At 38.4% G+C, this 20702-nt stretch overlaps 2 protein-coding genes across 8 annotated transcripts in view; both read right to left on the bottom strand.

Moving 5' to 3' along the window:
- The window catches only part of mical1 (microtubule associated monooxygenase, calponin and LIM domain containing 1), a 43792-nt gene extending 23465 nt beyond the window's left edge, over window positions 1–20327 (bottom strand). The window contains exons 1-5 of one of the 7 annotated variants that reach the window (XM_058763156.1): window positions 20254–20327; window positions 19785–19843; window positions 19285–19613; window positions 1215–1509; window positions 913–1120 (exon numbers count right to left, since the gene is read on the bottom strand). In XM_058763156.1, the coding sequence (XP_058619139.1) occupies window positions 913–1120; window positions 1215–1509; window positions 19285–19289 (508 nt within the window). In that variant the 5' untranslated portion in view covers window positions 19290–19613; window positions 19785–19843; window positions 20254–20327. Of the gene's footprint in view, window positions 1–912; window positions 1121–1214; window positions 1510–3599; window positions 3736–4341; window positions 4793–9383; window positions 9566–19284; window positions 19617–19784; window positions 19844–20253 lie in introns of those variants that run through there. The other 6 variants (XM_058763154.1, XM_058763157.1, XM_058763153.1 and 3 more) reach the window with 6 other exon arrangements.
- Window positions 13574–19259, bottom strand: LOC131531942 (uncharacterized). The gene is made up of 3 exons (XM_058763161.1): window positions 17531–19259; window positions 16686–16921; window positions 13574–16488 (listed from the first exon to the last, which is right to left on the bottom strand). Exons 1-3 carry the CDS (start codon window positions 18594–18596, stop codon window positions 16429–16431), a joined length of 1362 nt encoding a protein of 453 aa, XP_058619144.1. The 5' UTR covers window positions 18597–19259; the 3' UTR covers window positions 13574–16428.
- Window positions 20328–20702: the final 375 nt, after the last annotated feature.

Below are 20702 nucleotides of genomic sequence, written 5' to 3'. Positions count from 1 at the left end.
ACAAACAAAACATCATGTTTTATTGCATTTCTCAACTGGTATGTTATATCAGAATTATTCATGTTTTTGTCATTCTAGATTATGAAATGCCTGCTGACAGTGCGGTTTATCTATGCATTTACACAGAACTATAGCCTGCTCAAATTGCGATCGTTCGCGGAGATAATAAATAATTCATTTCCATAGCGATGTATTTATTTAGATGTTTATTAACGAAATAATGGTTATATAGTAAATGTTAATATAATTTAGCGTGTTTTAAACAAGTGAATCTTGTTAAAAGTTACATGCGGTGGCTGTGCTGAGCATTTCCTGAGCATCAACCGCTGAGTGAACAGCAATATGAAAGCGGCTTCACGAGACTAATGATGAGCATATACAACAGAGAGAGAATTAAATTCAGCGCTTTTATTTCCGACATGCGCTCATTCATGGCTGTATTATTTAATTCATGCAAAAGTCTTTATTGGGACAGACTGATGGATTATCTTACGTGACTCCATGAGTTCGTCTCTATTTCTTAGAGCCAAGCTGTATAAACTGCATATCAGGCATTTATGTAATACATCTAATTTGATGGCTGTTATGTTAAATAAAGTTTACTAACTACAGCAAATCAAGTAGGCTACCTGTGCACACCGTTGTTGTTGTTGTCTCGTCTCCGCTGCAATGAAGATCCTGTGCGCAATTCTCAAAACACCCACAAGATGGCAGCGTTTATCGGTGAATCCGATATTACAAAACCAATATCCGATTATGGTAAAATGCTTAAATATCGGGGAAAATATTGGCAAACCGATATATCGGTCGATCTCTAGTTATGACTGTCGTTCAAGTTGACTGTAATTAATTTGGTAAACTAAAACAACAACAACAACAAAAACAGCAAAACGATGCTGTATAGATGCTCACTTATGTGATGAATGGATCCACTGCAGAATCTGCCATAGAATTTCTTTGCACCAAGGTTGAGAAGGTCTCGAATGGTGTACGGCCACAGATGCAGGACGTTATTCCTCATAAAGGACGCTCTTTTTTCCAATACGACAACCTGAGCGCCTAGTAGAGCCAATTCAATCGCTGTCCTGAGACCACATGGACCCGCACCCAGCACTAAACACTAACACAGAGAGAGAGAAACTGGGTTACATTTCCCAGTGTCAAACAACTTTATAGATGGAAATATCTAACATTTCTCAGGCCGTATATGGTACCTTGTTTTGGTGACATGCTTGGCCCTGTTCATAGTCTGGATGGGCACCTCTGTTGTCGATCTTCTGCCAGAGGTCTTTGGCTTTCCAGTAGTTGAGTCTGTCCTTCAGCTTGCTGTAGAAGTGCTTGTAGTCCCTGGGCTCGACCTCCAGGTGGCGGCAGAGTTCGATGAAGTTCTGCTGTGTCTCTTTGCATGTCTGCGCCTGGACAAAGCTTTCAAACAGAGCGTGGCTGGGATCGACAGAGTCGAGCTCGTTGACCATTGTGATGGGAGAGGCCTGGAGCCTGCTAGATGAGCTGCAGAGACAAGAGAGACTGTTTACAGAGAGATTTCAAACAAAAAGAGCATTACGAAAGTCAACTGGCTGAAGTAAAAGGTTTTTAAACAACCTCTGAACATTAATCTTGATGTGTAACTCAACCAGTATTTGTGCTACAAGAAGGAAAGATATCTCAAATATCTCAGTAATCAGAATCACAATTTACATTCCTCATTTTTAAGTCGCTTTATTAGATAAAAGCGTTTGCCAAATGAATAAATGTAAAAGTAAAATGTAATTTTTCCAGAGGCAAATAACCCTATAAGCTTGAAGGAGAGACCTGAGTCATATCTAGAAACCACAATTTCACACAGACATGAGAATTTGATGTCTCAAAATACCCGAGCACTAAAAACACCTTGGCAACCAAAATGCAACACCTTGGCAACCACTCAATAGCACACAATAGCAGTTCTGCATGTAAAAGCAACACCTACGTTTTTTTTTAGAAAAAGAAAAAAAGACTTGTCATGGCTGATATATTCCAGTATAACAGAGTTCACTGGAACTAGTACGGATAAGTTCATGGGAAATTAATGGATGGATTTTCAATGTGAACAAATCCAAAATCATAGGAGTGACAAAGAAAGCAAGACTAATTAAATAACAAAAAATTCTGTTTGTATTCACTTCTGCATTTCATTTGTCTGAATTGCTTTCTGTCACGACTATGCTTCTGCAACAGTTCAATTATAAAAAATGTATGTATCTACAGGGTTTTTACAAGTTTTCTGAAGACCTTTTTACGACCAAGTAAAGATAATTTAAGGAATAAATGAAAGGATACATAATATGTTCTCTAAATGTAAATGTCAATGGATCAGAAATTAATCAGATTCACTTTTTACTTTCACTTTTTTCCCCAAACTTTGAAGTATTGCTAATACAAATCATAATACAAATTTCTGTCAGTGGGCTCAGAACAATCAATTTAATTCAAATTGAAACAAGTTTTCATTTTCCTTTTAGCATAAACTAACTTAATTTAGATCAGTTTCTTATGGAGCGCTGCTTTGTTTACAGCAGGGGAAAACGTTGTATCGCTGCTGTCCCATGAGCGCCACCTGCTGTCAGAGAGTGAATTTGCGTTCTCATTCAGCCAGTCTACTGTTTTTATGCAGTTTTACGTGGTATACTTTCACAAAGCTACAATCACACCATTCTTTTTTTGCTTCAAATGCCCAGTCTGCAGTGACCAAGCCTCTCATCAGCAGAAAGAACAACAAATTTACAGCCAAGAAACCCACTACCGTTAGCAAACTATGGAAGAGAGTGGAAGAAGAGTGGACCAAGATCACACCAGCGCAGTGTGAGAAACTAGTGATGTCCTGCGGCCGCGGATCTGCTGAAGTCATTCAAAGGAAGGGCCTATACACTTCCTACTAACTTTTGAGAGCTGTAACGCTCAAATATTTTAGATGTAATCTTCTTTCATGCTACAGTGGTTACTGTTCTCTAATTTTGAGCACTGTGTTTTCCACAAAATGAAGGTTTTTGTTGAAGCACCTTGGTTATTTTGTAAAACTCATGGCTAATATTCCTTCAAATTTTGAGCGATGAAGATCAACAGTAGAAGATCAACAGCAGAAATCTTTCCTAACAATATAAGTCTTTACTATCACTTTTTAATCAATTTAACACATCCTTGGTAAATAAAAATATTTATCTCTTTCAAAAAAGAGGGAAACAAATATTTACTGACCCCAAACATTTGAATTATAGTGTACATTGTTACAAAAGATTTCTATTTTGAATAAAAGTCAAAGAATTCTGAAAAAGTACCAGGTTTTTAAAAAATCTTAAGCAGCAACAAAAGTTTCCAACATTGATAATAAATCAGCATATCAGAATGATTTCTGAAAGATCATGTGACACTGAAGACTGGAGTAATGATGCTAAAAATTCAGCTTTGATCACAGGTATAAAATATATCTTAAAGCATATTAATACTGTTATATATTGCAACAATATTTCATAATACACACACACACCTGTATATTAAAATAAAATGTTCTACAAGTATGCAAAAGACAACAAACATTAATATAATAACCAAGATAAACTTACAACAAAACGAAAGATTCAATTCAATTGCAGAGACGAGTGCCTGAACAAAAGCATAGCATACTGTTCAGCCCGAATGAACTTCATGGAATCAAGTTCCACAACTTTCAGCAGGAAACAATGCATTGAAAAGTTAACCCTGTGAGTTCACATAAACAGACAGCAGTTATGACTAATGATATGTCACAAAACTAGATTTAGGTTAGTTTACAACAGCAAACAATGCAAGAGAGTGCACACCGGTACTACTGCATAACATCACACCAAGTGAGTGGCTGCAGGCTATACAATAAAGCAAAAAAAAAAACCAGGGTGGAATATATTGCTAAACATTTCATGTGACAGTAACGTACGTGTAAATTTAGATTTCCAGCCCACACCGACGAGTGTACTTGAAGCAAGACTATTTTAACACAACACTCAGTGTCATCTGCAACTCTTGTGGGTTTAATGAACGCAAAGTGTCTGTGTCCTTACAAACTCTCTGGATCACATGCAGACTCTTACAAAGCACAAAGTTTGCCTTCAGTCATGTTGGACATTCTTTCACTTTGATACATATAATAAATACTTCACTTGTGGAAAGATGATTGAAAAACACCAGGCAAGTTAAACAAGCAAGTTCACTTTCAATTCAATCTATATGAAAAGTGAAAGCATTTTAATAATGTTTAAATTTAGCATCCTATATAACTTTAGTACCACATTAGAATTACTAGTAGCATATATACTAATAAACTCTTACCTTTAAATGCAGTTTAAACTTGAGTTAAGAGGATAAAGTGAAATGATTCACTCTTCACAGCATCTCAGGTCTGACTCTCAGTGTGCTGATCTACAGTTAGTACTTCCTTTAAAACAGAGGCTCGTAACTAAAACATATGGTATTAATGAGGACAGACTCATTACTGAGGGAACAAGCATGATGTTACGCTCTTGTGACATCCCTGTTTTAATGAACGATTTCCCTGTTTTACCTCATCTCTACTGACATCACATTACTTCTTGGTTCCCAGTTCAACTTGTTATCAGTGTTGAAATGATAAACATCAAGGACAAAGTCCTAGAAATTTGCAGAACAACATGTTGTTGTATGATCTGAAGCATCATTAATGTTAAGAGTTTAAGAAAACACTAATTGTAATGTAGAACGCATTGCTAAAGTGAGGTTAATTCAATACTGTAACTCCTTTTTTAGGTGACGTCTTGCTACTCTTTCTGAGTGAAAAACAGCACGTGACTTCAAGGTGGTTTTTGTGTTCAAACCCCATAATCAGCCCCCTGTGTGCCAACAGATTGCTTCAAACAGGCTTCAAACAAATGTTGCAGCACTTCCCGAATGTTTTACGGTCGCGCAGCATGTAACGCAGACAATAATCTCTCACACATCACTTCCTGGAAACAAACAAAGTCATGTCTTGTTCACGTTAATGCTTAACAAATGGTAGGGCTACTGGCTGAAAGACTTTCAATGAGTCAGTTGACAGCATGTCAGTTTTGCTGTTGTTTGAACATAAAGGCCTGTGATATGTGGAACAGATGTGAGACGTTTAAAAAATATATATATACATGTTTTCAGGTACAGCATGCCAATCATGACACACATTAACACCTCTCATAAATCGAGTGGGTGGATCTCACAAAAACCTGTCAAGAATATGTCCAAGCCATATTTCAGTCTCCAAAAAATATGATCATAAAAAAATATTAAAATAAGAATAATAATGCAATATTTAAGTATTATTCAAAAACTACATTAACATTTTATGATTTGTCTTTAATATAAAAATACACATTTATTTAAATGTAATTAAAAATTGTATTGGCCTTTAAATAATGCAATATACTAAAAATGAACTGCATTCACCAAAAGAATAATGAGAATCACAAAACTCAAAAGTGAAATGTCCAGATGCGTTACAATAATTAGATTTCATAGAGGTACATTAAGACATAAAAATAATCTCATAATGCAAAAGAAAAAAAGCTTAATGGATTATTGGATGGATTTTTTTTTCTTTTTTGTGCATGAAATGTGATCTTGCCAGGTTTTTGTAGGATTCACCCTAAACTATCGCTATCACTACTTATAAAACAACATTTATTGCGTGCTTCTGCACGTTTGGTGGTGTTAAATTCAGTCCCTGTGGGCTCATTAACAGATTAATAAAGTTTACTGATTCTGCATGGAAGGTGCAAATCTGTGCCCTTGTTATGAAGCATTTGCATAGTGAATTACTGATCTTATTATGTAGCTTCATATGCTGTAAAATAAACTAAACAGCTGCAGCGTCAGATACGAGATCTTTATGGCAGCAGGAAACTCCATTTCAACTCAAAATCTAAGCTTTTAGGAATATCAGATCAGTATAAAGAAAGAACAACAATAACTATTATGGTTTACTGCATTAATAGCTTGCTGAAATTTTACAAATTTACGCATTCTGATGATGACAACATGGGGTAAAATGTATTTAATATATTATTTTGGGGTCAGAAAATTGAAAAAAGCCCTGCACAGAGTCACATACACATTTATAAACTTAATTAGATACATATTTCAGTCAGAAACCCTCATCAAAAACTAATTCTTTACTTTGTTTTGACTTCAGGAGAAATGTGAGCCGGACATGTTCTTGACAGGTTTTGTGAGATTCATCATTTCTTAACTATAAGAGGTGTTTCAGTTTCAAATTCACATGGGACGGAGCACGTACCGCACAGATATACAGTGCTGCTTGAAAGTTTGTGAACCCCTTGCAGAATCTGTGAAAATGTAATTTTAACAAAATAAGAGAGATCATACAAAATGCATGTTAGTATTTATTTAGTACTGTCCTGAGTAAGATATTTTACATGAAGTATATTTACATTTAGCCCACAATTCAAAAAACAATCTGAAATTATTAAAATAACCCCATTCAAAAGTTTGGGAACCCTTGGTTCTTAATACTGTGTGGTTACCTGGATGATCCACAACTGTTTTTTTGTTTTGTGATAGTTCATGAGTCCCTTGTTTGTTCTGAACATTTAAACCGAACACTGTTCTTCAGAAAAATGCTCCATGTCCTGCAGATTGTTCAGTTTTCCTGCATCTATTGCATATTTGAACCCTTTCCAGCAGTGAATGTATGATTTTGAGATCCATCTTTTCACACTGAGGGACTCAAACACAACTACTAAAAAAGGTTCAAACATTAACTGATGCTCCAGAAGGAAACACGATGCATTAAGAGCCGGGGGGTGAAAACTTTTTGAATTTGAAGATCAAGCAAAATTTTACTTAATTTGTCTTCCGGGAAACATGCAAGTATTTTCTGTTGCTTCTGAAGGGCAGTACTAAATGGAAAAAATATATATTTCTACAAAATAAGAAACATTTGGACATCTTCATCCGGTTCAAAAGTTTTCACCCCACGGCTCTTAAAGGGATACTCCACCACAAAATGAAAATTTTGTAATTAAATCACTTACCCCTATGTCGTTCCAAACCTGTAAAAGCTTTGTCCGTCTTCGGAACACAATTTAAGATATTTTAGACACAGAAGAGCGTACGCATTTTGCGTGCAGCGATAATTTCCAAAATGGCGCTACGGGGACATTACGGTGCCAAATTGTTGAATAAAGTCGTTATTTTTGTTTTATTTCCATACAAAAATATTCTTGTAGCTTCATAACGTTACGGTTGAACCACTGATGGCAGATGGAGTATTCTGACAATGTTTTTCATACTTTTCTGGACCTTGACAGTGTAATTTACTTTGCAGTCAATGGGACAGTCACAAGCCTCCCGGTTTTCATCTAAAATATCTTAAATTGTGTTCCGAAGACGAACGAAGCTTTTACGGGTTTGGAACAACATGGGGATAAGTGATCAATGACAAAATTTTCATTTTGGGGTGGAGTATCCCTTTAATGCATCGTGTTTCCTTCTGGAGCGTCAGTGAATGTTTGAACCTAATAGTTGTGTTTGAGTCCCTCAGTTGTCCTCAGTGTGAAAAGATGGATCTCAAAATCATACAGTCACTGCTGGAAAGGGTTCAAACATTTAATAGATGCAGGAAAACTGAAGAATCTGCAGGACATGGAGGATTTTTCTGAAGAACAGTGCTCAGTTTAACTGTTCAGAACAAACAAGGGACTCATGAACCATCACAAAACAAACAAAAAAAACACACACAGTAATAAGAACCAAGGGTTCCCAAACTTTTGAATGGGGTTATTTTAATAATTTCAGGGTTTTTTTGTTTTGTTTTTTTGTCTTGTGGACTACATGTAAACTTTGTTTATGTAAAATACCTTACTCAGGACAGTACTAAATAAAAAAAATAACATGCATTTTCTATGATCTCTCTTATTTTGTTAAAATTACTCACATTTTCACTGATTCTGCAAGGGGTTCACAAACTTTCAAGCAGCACTGTATGCATTTATGTTAAAGAGAACAGTCTATGATGGAATCTTGATAACAGCCACAATTGATACAGCAATATACATAAGCAAAGATTAAAGTCCCAGGGTTAAGACAGATTTAGTACAGTAAGTTCACTCTCATAAAAAAAGAGGTACACAAGCTGTCACTGGGGCAGTACCTTTTCAAAAAAGGTACATAAGTACATTTAGGTATAAATATGTACACTTTAGGTACTAATATGTACTTTTAAGGTACCACTATGGACCCCTTAAGTACAAAGATGTATTTTTTGAAAAGGTACCTCCCCAGTGACAGCTTTTGTACCTTTTTTTCTGAGAGTTTTGGTTAAGGAATCTACATCATTTTATAATGCAGAATTTCCCCCTGCACTGATCAGTCATCAGTTTCAGCTACGTGAAAAGTTGAGTTACCCAACCCAACACCACACACACACACACACACACACACACACACACACACGTCACCACCAACAAGTTACTGCAACATTCCAAGGGGCTTTATCTCAGGAAACAGGCTGTGTGGCTTTCACGCGTCTGCAAAGGAGACGGCGCTTAGAAAAACAATGCTTAAACTTATGCAAGCAAAGCACAAAACAACACTAAACAGAAAGAAAAAAAAATATTAATATATATAATAATAATAATAATAATAATATTACAGCTTTGCAGTGAGAAAATCGGAAACACAGATAGAAAAAGTACCCTGTCTTGATAAAACTGCTGTAGCTGCCTAGTAGTGTTATGCTACTCATATTCCATGTACAGTGGTATTTACAGTATGGTACTCCAAAACTACATACAAAACAAGTACCATGGTACAGTGATTGTTTCAGATGATACATTGATATAAACTATGGTACAGTAAATGAGTACAGATTATCATCTTCACACATAGCCTACCATGGTATTTACAAAGTACTAAATTAATATGTGAAAAAACATGTCGTACCACTTTTTAAACATGTGTTCATTATCTATAACCTGGAATAAACATATTAAAGACCCAAAGACTCAGAAAACGTGACTCTTATTTGATGGCAACTTAAATATATCGTACGTTACATAGCCTAACTGTTACACGTATTATTATTGTTATTTTTCAGGATTCCGGTTTGTGAAAACAGTTTAAAACAGTGTAAAACAAGGTTAATCCGTCGATCTAAACATGCAGAAACCATGTATTCACTGTAACAACTTTATAAGCACATCATATCATCACAAGTTCATATTAGCTTGTTTCTTTCTCCTTCAAACCGTGCAACGCCCACTAAAGTAACGTTACATTTGCTGGTTTAGTAATTAATCGATTGACAGGACATCTCTGTGATTAAAGCTAATCAAATGAAAAATTACCTTGTATGCCAGTTTAGGATACTTTCAAACCAGTTGTACCTCCGTGTTTACCTCTCTGCGATTTTGACTCACCTGCGGTGGCTCGTCCGTCTAAGCATTGAATCCTACCGGGAGAAGGCACGGCTCATGAATATTAATCACATAAAGTGACTTTCGACTATTTGATTGGCTAAAAGGCAGACGCTTTTTCTAGTGTTCTTTGCGCCGTTGGATTTTGTTTTCTACTACGAAACTTTATTTTATAAATGTGTTTTTATGTTTGCTTCGTTTACATATATAAATCAAAGTTCATTCACTGAATACATGTTTATCCGGTATTTGTACACTTTTGTCGTATTATCTAATAACATAACATAACATAACAATAATATAAACACTGTTTACTTAAGGTCTGATTAAAAATAAATAATAAATATTAATTAGGGAAGCGTTTCAACGTCATCAGGACGTAATTAATATTCATAAGGTAAATCTTTTCCATAGTCTGATTTTTAAGTAACTTTTCTGGGTGATACATAGAAGCAAATGTTATTACCACAGGGCAGGGCAGGCCTATCGTTTACTCAGTTTATGACCCCTAAAGACTTTCGAAACAACTTTCGAATTATTTACAGTCACTGTTGCCGAGTTTTAGAGAAGCAGGGTGTTTTTACAAGGTTATTTTGGCAACACCAACTTTCCCTTTTGAACAGAGTTCGGTCAAAAGCTTTATTCGCAGTCTGTACTAACACGTTGGTCTTTAAAAACGTTTTAATAAACTTAAATAAAAGAGAGAGAGAAGTTCAAAAAAATCTGCGTTCTAAAAAGTTAAATATGAAAAGATAGACCTTCAAAAGTATGTAGGCCTAATTGTACGACCATGAATAAAGCAGTGTGGGATGTAGTCGTAGCCTAATATCTAACTGAAGCCCAACAAAAGCAAGATTACTTAGATAACCTGTACAGTTCATGGTTAAACTGGATGTAAATAAATATTGCAGTTTACGTTAACATAACAGTAGGTGTTGCTAGAGGACAAGTAACTGCCCTGCTGAAAAAAACCCCAATAGAACCCTGCCCAAAAACACCATAGAAAATGTAATGGTTTTAATGGTTATAATAGGAATTGTAGTGGTTTTAACGGAAACTATAATGGTGTCTACTGGTATGTGATGGATTCTATTGGTGGGATGTTAAATCCTATTAGAAAAATGCCCAAAACACACTACAAAATGGAATTTTGTAATGGTTTTACTGGAAAAAGCTAATGGTTTATAATGGTATTTAATGGAAACCATTATAATTTATGTGATGGTTTCTATTGGGCTTCTATTTGTTTGTTTTTTAGCAGGGTGGCTTTCAGTCCATAGAGAGTTCAAAACATGATGAAACAACTGCAATATCATCATATTAAAGCAGCTGCTGGATAATATCTGATTATGTGTTGAGCTCAGACTAAACACAACAGTCAATTAGACACAAACCCCTACTTCGTTTAGGGGCGAAGGTGTGTTTTTGACATTGGTGGGGACATAACAGCAGACAACACCCCCATCCAACTACATTTTTGTATTTATGACAGACTTTTGACCACAGTTTCATGTCATCTAAAGTCTTTATTTACAGATATGGTAGCTAACATACTCATAATTCATAAAAAGAGCTTTTTTATGTTAGCATATTAATCAGACTACTTAGCCTAGGCAAGGCAAGGCAAAGCAAAAAACAATATAACATAATTAGGATAATCTGAATTTCTAGCTGCATTTCACATACATAAACAAAAATCTGTCTCTTAACTTCTCTTCTCTTTATTCAAAGTTGATCACTGTAAAAACTAATGGTTCCTGGAGGCACCTTTTGGGGTTCTTCACTTTGCCACGCCGGCAGAACCCTCTGTAGAGCCTCTAGGCACCGTTTTAAAAGGGGTGGTTCTCTGAGGAACTTTAACAGTTCCTGGAGGAACCCTTTTATTAAGAATGGTCAGGAACCACCTTGGGTGCTTCAAGGCACCATTTCCTAATTTCAGTTCTTTAAAATTTGCACTCCCAAACCCACCCACCCCTCCCATTAGTTTATTGTTCTTGCTATTGACATTTTTAATAATTTTAATAAACAAACTGAAAAACTAAAACAAATGCATATCAAACATTGTTTATTGATAATCAACAGAAATATCCATAGCTTCAAATAATCACCTTAAATAGTCAATACTGCACATCACAATCCCATTCATGGAAACACAATAATGTTAATATTGTTATAAACAAAACATAAAACATTTACACCTTGACAAAACTGTAAAGAAATGAATGCGACTCAAATATCTTAACTTAAATTCTAAAGAAAAAGTTCTAAGTTAAATTACAAATTTAATTAAAATTTTATGTACAGTGCAATCAATAGTAACATTTTCTTTCCTGTTCTAAATGGAGGTCACTGATTGGGAACATTCACACAAGACATTAAGAAATTGATAAACCTTCACATTTCCGGGTTTCTCAGCAGCTAGAAGTCGTCATAGTTGGGTAAACTTCAAGTGCAGTGAGTGGGAAAGTACCACAAATATATATTTTGCATTCCCATTTGCTCAAATAGCAAAAGAAAAACTCTGCGATTGTCATGATTCATTGGAAGGAACGAGAGAGAGACGTGGAGGAATGTTGAACAGTCTTTAATACTGGAATCACAGGGGAAAATCCATCACAGGAACACAGGAAACACACGACATCCAAAAAGTAGACCCGACCAACAAAAACTGAAAGGACTGGGGCTTTTAAAGACAAGGAAATCAGGAGAAAACAAGACACACCTGGAGCAAATTAACTAATAACCTAAATGAGGACAGGAACAGGAACAAACCAAATATGGGCATGAGAGGAGGAAACACAAGACACAGGAAGACAGGACTGACATTACTCCCCCCTCCCGGAAGGCGCGTCCCGCGCCTTGCAACGTCCAACGGGTGGGCGCTCTGGAGGTCTCTAGGGACCAGGAGACATGACAGACGGCCTCCAGGGCGGTGCCCGTTCCGGGAGCCATGGCGGATCAGGGGAGTCCGGCGGCCATGGTGAATGAGGGGACTCGGGAGGCCAGGGCGGTGCAGGGAGCTCGGGAGGCCATGGCGGAGCAGACTTCGAGGCCTTGACCCCGGCCCGGCCTCTCCAGCTAAAGCCATCCTACCCCCAAAAAACTTGGGGAAGTTTGCGGGCCTGAGCTGCAAACTCTGGAGCCACTCCTGGGCTCGACTTGGGGTGCTCTGGAAGCGCAGACTCTTGGGAGCGCCTTCGTGGCGCAGGCTCTGGGGGGCGCTCTGGAAGTGCGGAGCTGGACGGGACCAGCGGAGACTCTTGGGGCTGCTCTGGAAACGCGGAGAAAGGAAGGCGCCTTCGTGGCGCAGGCACTGGGGGGGCGCTCTGGAAGCGCGGACTCCTGGGGGCACTCGGGAAGCACGGGTACGTGAGGGACTGGCCCTGGAGAGCGCTGTCGAGGAGCGGGCACAGGAGGGCGTTGTCGAGGAGCGGGTACTGGGCTAGGTAGAGCAATAGCCGGCGGGCTTGCATGGGCCTCAAACAGCGGCGGGGAGTGTCCGGGCTAGTTGCAGCTCGGGCCCGGACACTTCCCTCTCTCCAACTCAGTCCCGTGGTGTCTGGGAGCTCCATGGGATGGGCTCCAAGCCGGAAAAGGTGGATGATGCCTGCGTCGTCCAGCGGCATTCCCCTGGCGAGCTGACAGAACTCGGCCGCATACTAGTAGAAGTGGACATCCAGGCAGGCAAGGGCGAAGATCTGAGCGCCGACTTCCATCGCCACGGGAAAAAAACAGAAACAACAAAAAAAACTGACAAAACGTAGAAAACAAAACGGGGGGAAACGGTAGAGGATACGGTTCGGGTCGGGTCTTCTGTCACGATTCGTTGGGAAGAACAAGAGAGAGACGTGGAGGAACGTTTAATACTGGAATCACAGGGGAAACATCCTCCCGTCCCTCCCATAGACCTTGCATTAGAAACACCCTCGCATTAGTGTTAACTACTTTTTTCTTTTTCTTTTTGTAATTTGATACAAATGTGATATAATACAAAATATACTGTTATAAATGTACATATTTTTTTTAAATCAAAAAAAAAAAAATATATATATATATATATATATATATATATATGCTGATGACCGCTGAAATGCATCATCAGTCTTGTGAAAAGGGTCCATGATCTCCTGCTGAATGCCCAACAGTAGAAAAATAGTGCACTTTAGTGTACTTTTTATTGCTTTTCTGTATAATGTTGAATAGAACATATAACATAGTAAGTTATAACAACTCATATAATAGTAAAAAAAGAGGGATTTACATAAAATTAAATAAAATTTATGTGAATAAAATACATTTATTCACTTAGCATGTATTCATTTAAAGGGGTGGTTTACTGCTTTTTTTCTTTGCTTGATTGTGTTTATGGGGTGCAATATAACATGTCTTCGTGTTTCGTTTGTTAAAAAATTTTTCATACATTTCACCTTTATTGTAAGCCGCTTTCTCCTCTGTCATTTGAACGACCGGTTGACTTCCTGATTCTATGAAACCACTCCCTCAGAAACAAGCAATGGGCTCAGATTGGTTAGTTGGGCCGGTGTGTTGTGATTGGCTAAACTGCGCACTGCACATTGTCCGGAAACTTCACGCCCATTACCTTCACGGGCGACAGTTGCATGTGCTCCGGTCAAATGTAAATAATGGTGTCAATATTGCCGTATCAGTTCGAGCCAGAATCAGACCCAGAAAGCGGTAATGAAGAGAGTCAAGCAGAACTTCCGCAAGCACGGCTCTTACAAAACGTTTCTGAATGGAAGTATGCTGTTGTGATTACATACAATTTTTTGAAGTTCGTACACGTTTGTCTTATACACACAAAATAGCATTGAACTAACTGGCTACTAAAACCAAACAGCATTGGCTTGTGTTTACGTTCTTGATCAAATCGAAAAATTACGTCATAAAGTATACATGGAAAATACATTTATAAAATTAGTACATAATTACAAATTCGGGTCCAAAGTGTTTGTACGCGTTTGTCATAGACACACGAAATAGCATTTAACTAACTGACTACTAAAGCCAGCGTTGGCATTTGTTTACGTCCTTGATAAAACTAAAACATTACGGCTGAAATTATACATGCAAATACATTTAAAATGATTAAATCTTACTTACAGGTTGTGGCCCAACAACTGCTGCCTCTGGTTTTAAAGTTGGAACGGAAGTAAGTAAGTAACGGAGCAAGGGAAGGAATAAATAAAGAGAGTGTTTTTTTTTTTTTTTATGTGTGTAAGGTGAAGTCAAGTAGTGTCGAAAGAAATGAGTTTTCAGCTGTTGCTTGAAGATTGACAGGGATCCAGCACTCCAAATATGGGTGGGAAGATCATTCCACCAGCCAGGAATGGTGAACGAGAATGTTCTGGAGAGTGATTTTGAGCCTCTTTGTGATGGTACCACGAGGCGTCGCTCACTAGCAGATCTCAGACTTCTGGAGGGGATGTAGATTCTTAATAGTGAGTGCATGTAGGCGGGTGCTGAACCTGTGGTTGTTCTATAAGCAAGCATCATTGTCTTGAACTTGATGCGGGCTGCGATTGGTAGCCAATGCAATGAGATAAATAGAGGTGTGACATGGGCTCTTTTGGGTTCCTTGAAGACCAGTCGTGCTGCCGCATTCTGAATCATTTGTAGAGGTTTGACTGTGTTTGATGGAAGTCCAGCCAGAAGAGCATTGCAGTAGTCCAGCCTAGAAATGACAAGGGCCTGGGGCCGGATTCACGAAAATCTTCTTAAGAAATAAGTTAAGAAATTTCTTAAGATAAATTCCACGAAGTTCGTAAGAATGTTCGTAAGTGCAATTCTTGAAAAATTCTTAATAAGTTCTCAAATATATTCTTAAGAACATCTTAATTTTTTTCTTAAGTAGAAAATGACAGTTATCTGAGTGAAAACATGATGCACTGATAAACTCACTGCGCTTCCTGCAGATTACCATACAATAATCATAATAAGCACAGCACACTCTTTTTGTCGCGACTTTGAATGGCGCGTCACGTTTTTAATGCGGCGTTTTTGAACAGTCTGTCTGTCTCAAGCTGCAGCGATCTGTTTCATTCATTTTTGTGCTGTGCTTTTGCGCTCTCATCCGAGTGAACGCTTCCGGTTTGTGTGTCCGCGCTGCTACAGCGAACGCGTACTGTTTATCGGCGCATTCATATGCGCTGCATACTGCCAAAGATTATGTCGTATTTATAGGCTAAAATAAAAGCGGCCAATTAAAGTTCCCTATCTGTCTCATTTTTGTAGAGTTGCTACTGAGTTTTGAAGTCAGAAAAAAGTAGATCATTGTTTACATTATCAGTCATCGCTGTCACTTCAGAAAACTCGTGCACATCCCTATTAATAGTCCTACTATGTATTATATGTAGCTAATGTTGTTGTAATGCTTAAATATAACAATTAATTTGAAATAACCCAATCAATTTATTAAATAATTCTTACTGTTTTGGATTTAAGACAAGTCTGGGGCTGTCCTAAATTTAAGAAGTTATTTACGATGATTTTTAAGAAGATTCTTTTCAAGAATTTGAATTCTTCTGAAGTTTTGTCTTAAGAACAATCTTATGAAAAAAGATAAGAATATTCTTAAGAAGATTTTTTGGGAATACAAAATATTCTTAACTTTTTTCTTAAGTTAAAAAATAAGAAGAAAATGGCAGTTAAGAAGAAATTTCTTCTTAAGAATGTTTTGTGAATCCGGCCCCTGGACAAGAAGTTGTGCAGCATGCTCCGTCAGAAAGGGCCTGATCTTTTTGATGTTGTGTAGTGCAAACCTGCAAGATCGAGCAGTCTTTGCAATGTGGTCTTTGAAGGTCAGCTGGTCATCAGATTACACCGAGATTTCTGACCGAAGTTGATGGGGTAATTGTTGATGAACCTAACTGGATCGTGATGTCATGCTGTAGAGTCGGAGCGGCGGGAAAGACAAGAAGCTCAGTCTTTGCCAGGTTGAGCTGAAGGTGATGTTCTTTCATCCAAGCCGAGATGTCTGCCAGGCAACCTGAGATTCTTGCAGCCACCGTTGGATCATCTGGTTGAAAGGAGAGATAGAGCTGTGTGTCATCAGCATAGCAGTGGTAGGAGAATCCATGTGCCTGTATGATGGGACCCAGTGATGTAGTGTATGTGGAGAAGAGGAGGGGTCCAAGAACCGATCCTTGAGGAACCCAGTGACCAGTGTATGTGCTTTGGATACCTCCCCTCCCCAGGTCACCCTGAAAGACCTACCAGTGAGATAGGATTCAAACCAGCGAAGTGGAATTCCAGCGATGCCCAGTGATGAGAGGGTGGAGAGGAGTATCTGATGATTGACAGTGTCAAACGCGGCAGATAGATCCAGCAGAATGAGGACTGATGATTTGGAATGGGCTTTTGCGATTCGCAGGGCTTCAGTGACCGAGAGAAGCGCAGTCTCAGTTGAATGGCCACTCCTGAAACCTGACTGTTTAGCATCGTTTGTTGTTCTGTGAAAGAAACAATGAGACCTGGTTGAAGACAACACGTTCAAGTGTTTTCGCTATGAATGGAAGGAGAGAGACAGGTCTATAGTTTTCTATAAGAGAAGCGTTTAATGTAGGTTTTTTGAGCAGTGGGGTTACCCGAGCCTGCTTGAACGCAGTGGGGAAGATGCCTGTGTGGAGGGATGTGTTGATGATGTGTGTGAGTGCTGGTAAGAGCATGGGAGAGATTGCTTGCAGAAGGTGTGAGGGGATTGGGCCAAGAGGACATGTTGTAGGATGGTTGGAGAGGAGAAGTTTGGATACTTCAGCCTCCGTCAGGGGACAGAAGGAGAAGATGGGAGTTTTAGCAGTGGATGTGGTTGGTTGGGGGTCTTGTGTGCGTGGAGGTGAGAACTGATCACTGATCGATCTAGTTTTGTCTGTAAAAAAAAGTTGCAAAGTCATCAGCTGTAATAGAAGTGGTGGGAGGTGGTGGAGGGGGACAGAGAAGAGAATTAAATGTTCTGAAGAGATTACGCATGTCTGGAGCGCTGTTGATCTTGTTGTGGAAATGTGAGGATTTGGCAGTGTGGACATCAGCAAAGAAAGATGAGAGCAGAGACTGATACCTACTCAGATCCGACGGGTTGTTTGATTTGTGCCATTTTCTCTCTGCCGCTCTGAGTTTAGTCCGATGTTCACGAAGAACATCAGATAACCAGGGGTTAGAAGGGGCAGCCCGTGCTGACATAGAGGAGAGAGGACAAATGTCGTCTAGGCAAGAAGTTAAGGTAGAGCATAAAGTTTCAGTAGCTGCGTTTACATCCAGAGATGAGAAATGGGTAGGTGAGGGAAGAGAGGAGGATACTACAGAGGAAAGATGGGAAGGAGAAAGGGAGCGTAGGTTTCGTCTAAAAGTAACCGGTAGGGGGGTTGGTGGCACACGGGTAGCAGAATGTAGTGTAAATGTAATGAAGAAATGGTCTGAGATATGTAGCGGTTGTACCAGAATGTTATCTGCAGTACAATTGCGTGTGTAAATTAAATCAAGTTGGTTGCCTGATTTGTGCGTGCTAGTAGTGGTAAGGCGATTGAGATCAAATGAAGCTAGGAGTGAGTGGAAGTCTGTAGCATAAGGCTTGTCTAGGTGAATGTTGAAATCACCAAAGACTAAGAGTGGAGTGCCATCCTCCACAAAAGAGGACAACAACCCATCCAGCTCCTCTAGGAAGGTGGCTAGAATTTGTCCAGGGGGACGGTAGATTACCACAGTCTGGAGTTTTATCGGAGCTGATACAGTAATGGCATGAGATTCAGAGGAGTTGTAATTGCATAGGGTAGAGCGGGTTGAGTATTTCCAATTGTTTGAAACGAGCAGGCCAGTACCCCCACCCCGGCCAACTTGACGCGAAGTGTGAGAGAAAGAGAAATTAGTAGAGAGAGCAGCTGGGGTTGCTGAGTCTTCTGGACGAATCCAGGTCTCAGTCAAGCCCAAGATGCTGAGAGTGGATTTTAAAGAAAAGGCAGAAATGAAGTCAGCTTTGTTGACGGCTGACTGACAATTCCAGAGACCCACAGAGAAAGCCAGAGGTGTAGTGGAAGATGTAGAGATAGGGCGTAGGTTAGCAGGATTACACTGCCGTCTGCGTGTGATTTTAGAGCGTGGCTGAGAGAGAACCGGAATGGTTTGGAGACACATGATAGAGGTAGAAGGAAAGAGGATAGGAAAGCAGAGTGTGTGAGGAAGGAAAAAAGATACTTAAGTGTGTAGCTCGTTGTCATTGCTCGGTTAAAGTCGCGCAGGAAAAAGTCGCAGGTCTTTACACTCGTCGGTCTTCACACGAGGAGGCTGAACACGACTGCTGAACACGACTGCTGAACGCTTCCGTCAGCGCACAGACCTCAAACAAATACACAGTCTAGAGTGAAAAAAGCTGTGGTCGCTTTTAATTAGCACAAACACCAGCCAATCGCAGGGCAATGGCTCAAATCGAAACTAACACTTCGCACTTAAGTGCAGCAAAGGAGTTTAAGCTAAAGGGGCAGTTATTATAATGACCAGTAAGTGCAATCAAAAATATAAACCACAACGAAAAAGCAGAATAGAAATAGGTAGGAAACGGAGTATTCTTTCCTAGCAGTAAGCAATTAATTTAAACAACACTATTTAAAATGAAAAAAGTGAAATCGCAGTAAACCACCCCTTTAAAAATGAGGAACACCACAAGCTATTTTTTTGTCATATCATTGCACTGATTAATGGTTGAGGACTAATTAAATGCACAATATCTATTATAATAACACACACAGTGTATGTAATATGTGTGTGTGTGTGTGTGTGTGTGTATACAGTATATGTATACACACATGCACTAACTCAGACTTACCTCATTTATCATATACAGTCCAGCACAGCAGGATCATCATGTAACAGGTAGGACGAGGCTGGATTTCTCAGAAGATAATAAAAGGGTGGGGAAAAAAGCAACCTGTTAATAAACTATAAATAATTGAATGCTTTAGAAGTGTTTCTGATGTGTATCTGCAATTGTTCACTTATTTACACACATTCAAAGGATGGGGTAGGTGCAGAGAGGTCTTTTTTTTTTTTTTTAAGCCAGCAACAGACATCAGCAACTGTCCACTGCCTCACATTTGAGGTGTCCACTACAAAGCCATATTCATGAAACATATGCAGAACACATTTCTTTATTACCTGCTGAATAAAAAAAAGAATACATGGATATTTTTTAACTGTTTCATTTAGGTCAGTGTAACATATATAGGACTGGATTCATATATAATTCATATATAATTTTGAATTAGGCCAAGCTTAAACACTATTTCAGTTATTTCAATGTCGACAAAAAAAAATAAAAATACTTACATAGTGCTCAGTGAACCCTTTGAGATTTTAAGAGAACTCATGTAGTTATACTGGAAGTTCTGAGGAGATAAAATGATAAAAACCAGTTTTATGTATGCGTAAATGACTTGAAAAAATAGGATAAAGTTAATATCTTATTAGACAGCCTAACGTTACATGTAACATGGATGTGTAACTATTTAACAAACGTAAACAACAACAAATAGTTCAGAAAAGGAAAAGAAGAGTTACAATGACTAAAAGTGAACATAATGAGAAAAGCTGACTAAAGATTATTGTCTGTGATTTAATAGTCTCCATTTCGTCCCACAAAGTTCATTAGATTCGTTAGCATCGCGGCTATTAAATTAGCAGTTAAAACAAACATTTCAAAAGAAAGCATACAGTTAAGCATGTCAGCGTAGGAATTAGTTTACAAATAGTAAATCTGTAACTTATATTTATTTTGGAGCCTTAAAATGTTACTCACCTTGCACAGTGGTTGTTTCTTTGAGGAAAGGAGCAGTTACTTTCTTTGTATTTGAAATTGCTCTTGCAGGCACGTGCGCGAGCAAACAGCAGGAGCGCGAGGACGCCAACTCTCATGCATTTTCTTCTTCTTAACGACAGCATAAACATTATTTTTATTATTATTATTATTATTATTATATTAATTGTTGAAAAATTACTTCTGAATAATTTAAACTTATTTAATTAGGAAAATAAAAAAATTACTCTTGTAGCCTACTGATTGCATAGGCGTAAATCCCGGGGCGGGGGACAAGACACCCCCTATCTGAGGCTTGCCCCCCCTAAAAATATCATTACAAGCGACTCTGTGTATTGAAAATAATATAATGGACATATACTTAAAATAATTGTGTGATTAGTAAAACAAAATAAACGCAAAAAAAACGTTTTAAGTTCAGAAATGTTTAG

This window comes from Onychostoma macrolepis, chromosome 23 (assembly GCF_012432095.1).
Source record: "Onychostoma macrolepis isolate SWU-2019 chromosome 23, ASM1243209v1, whole genome shotgun sequence".
In the NCBI taxonomy this organism is placed as follows: Eukaryota; Metazoa; Chordata; class Actinopteri; order Cypriniformes; family Cyprinidae; genus Onychostoma; species Onychostoma macrolepis.
This window is presented reverse-complemented; position numbering and strand designations above follow the sequence as displayed.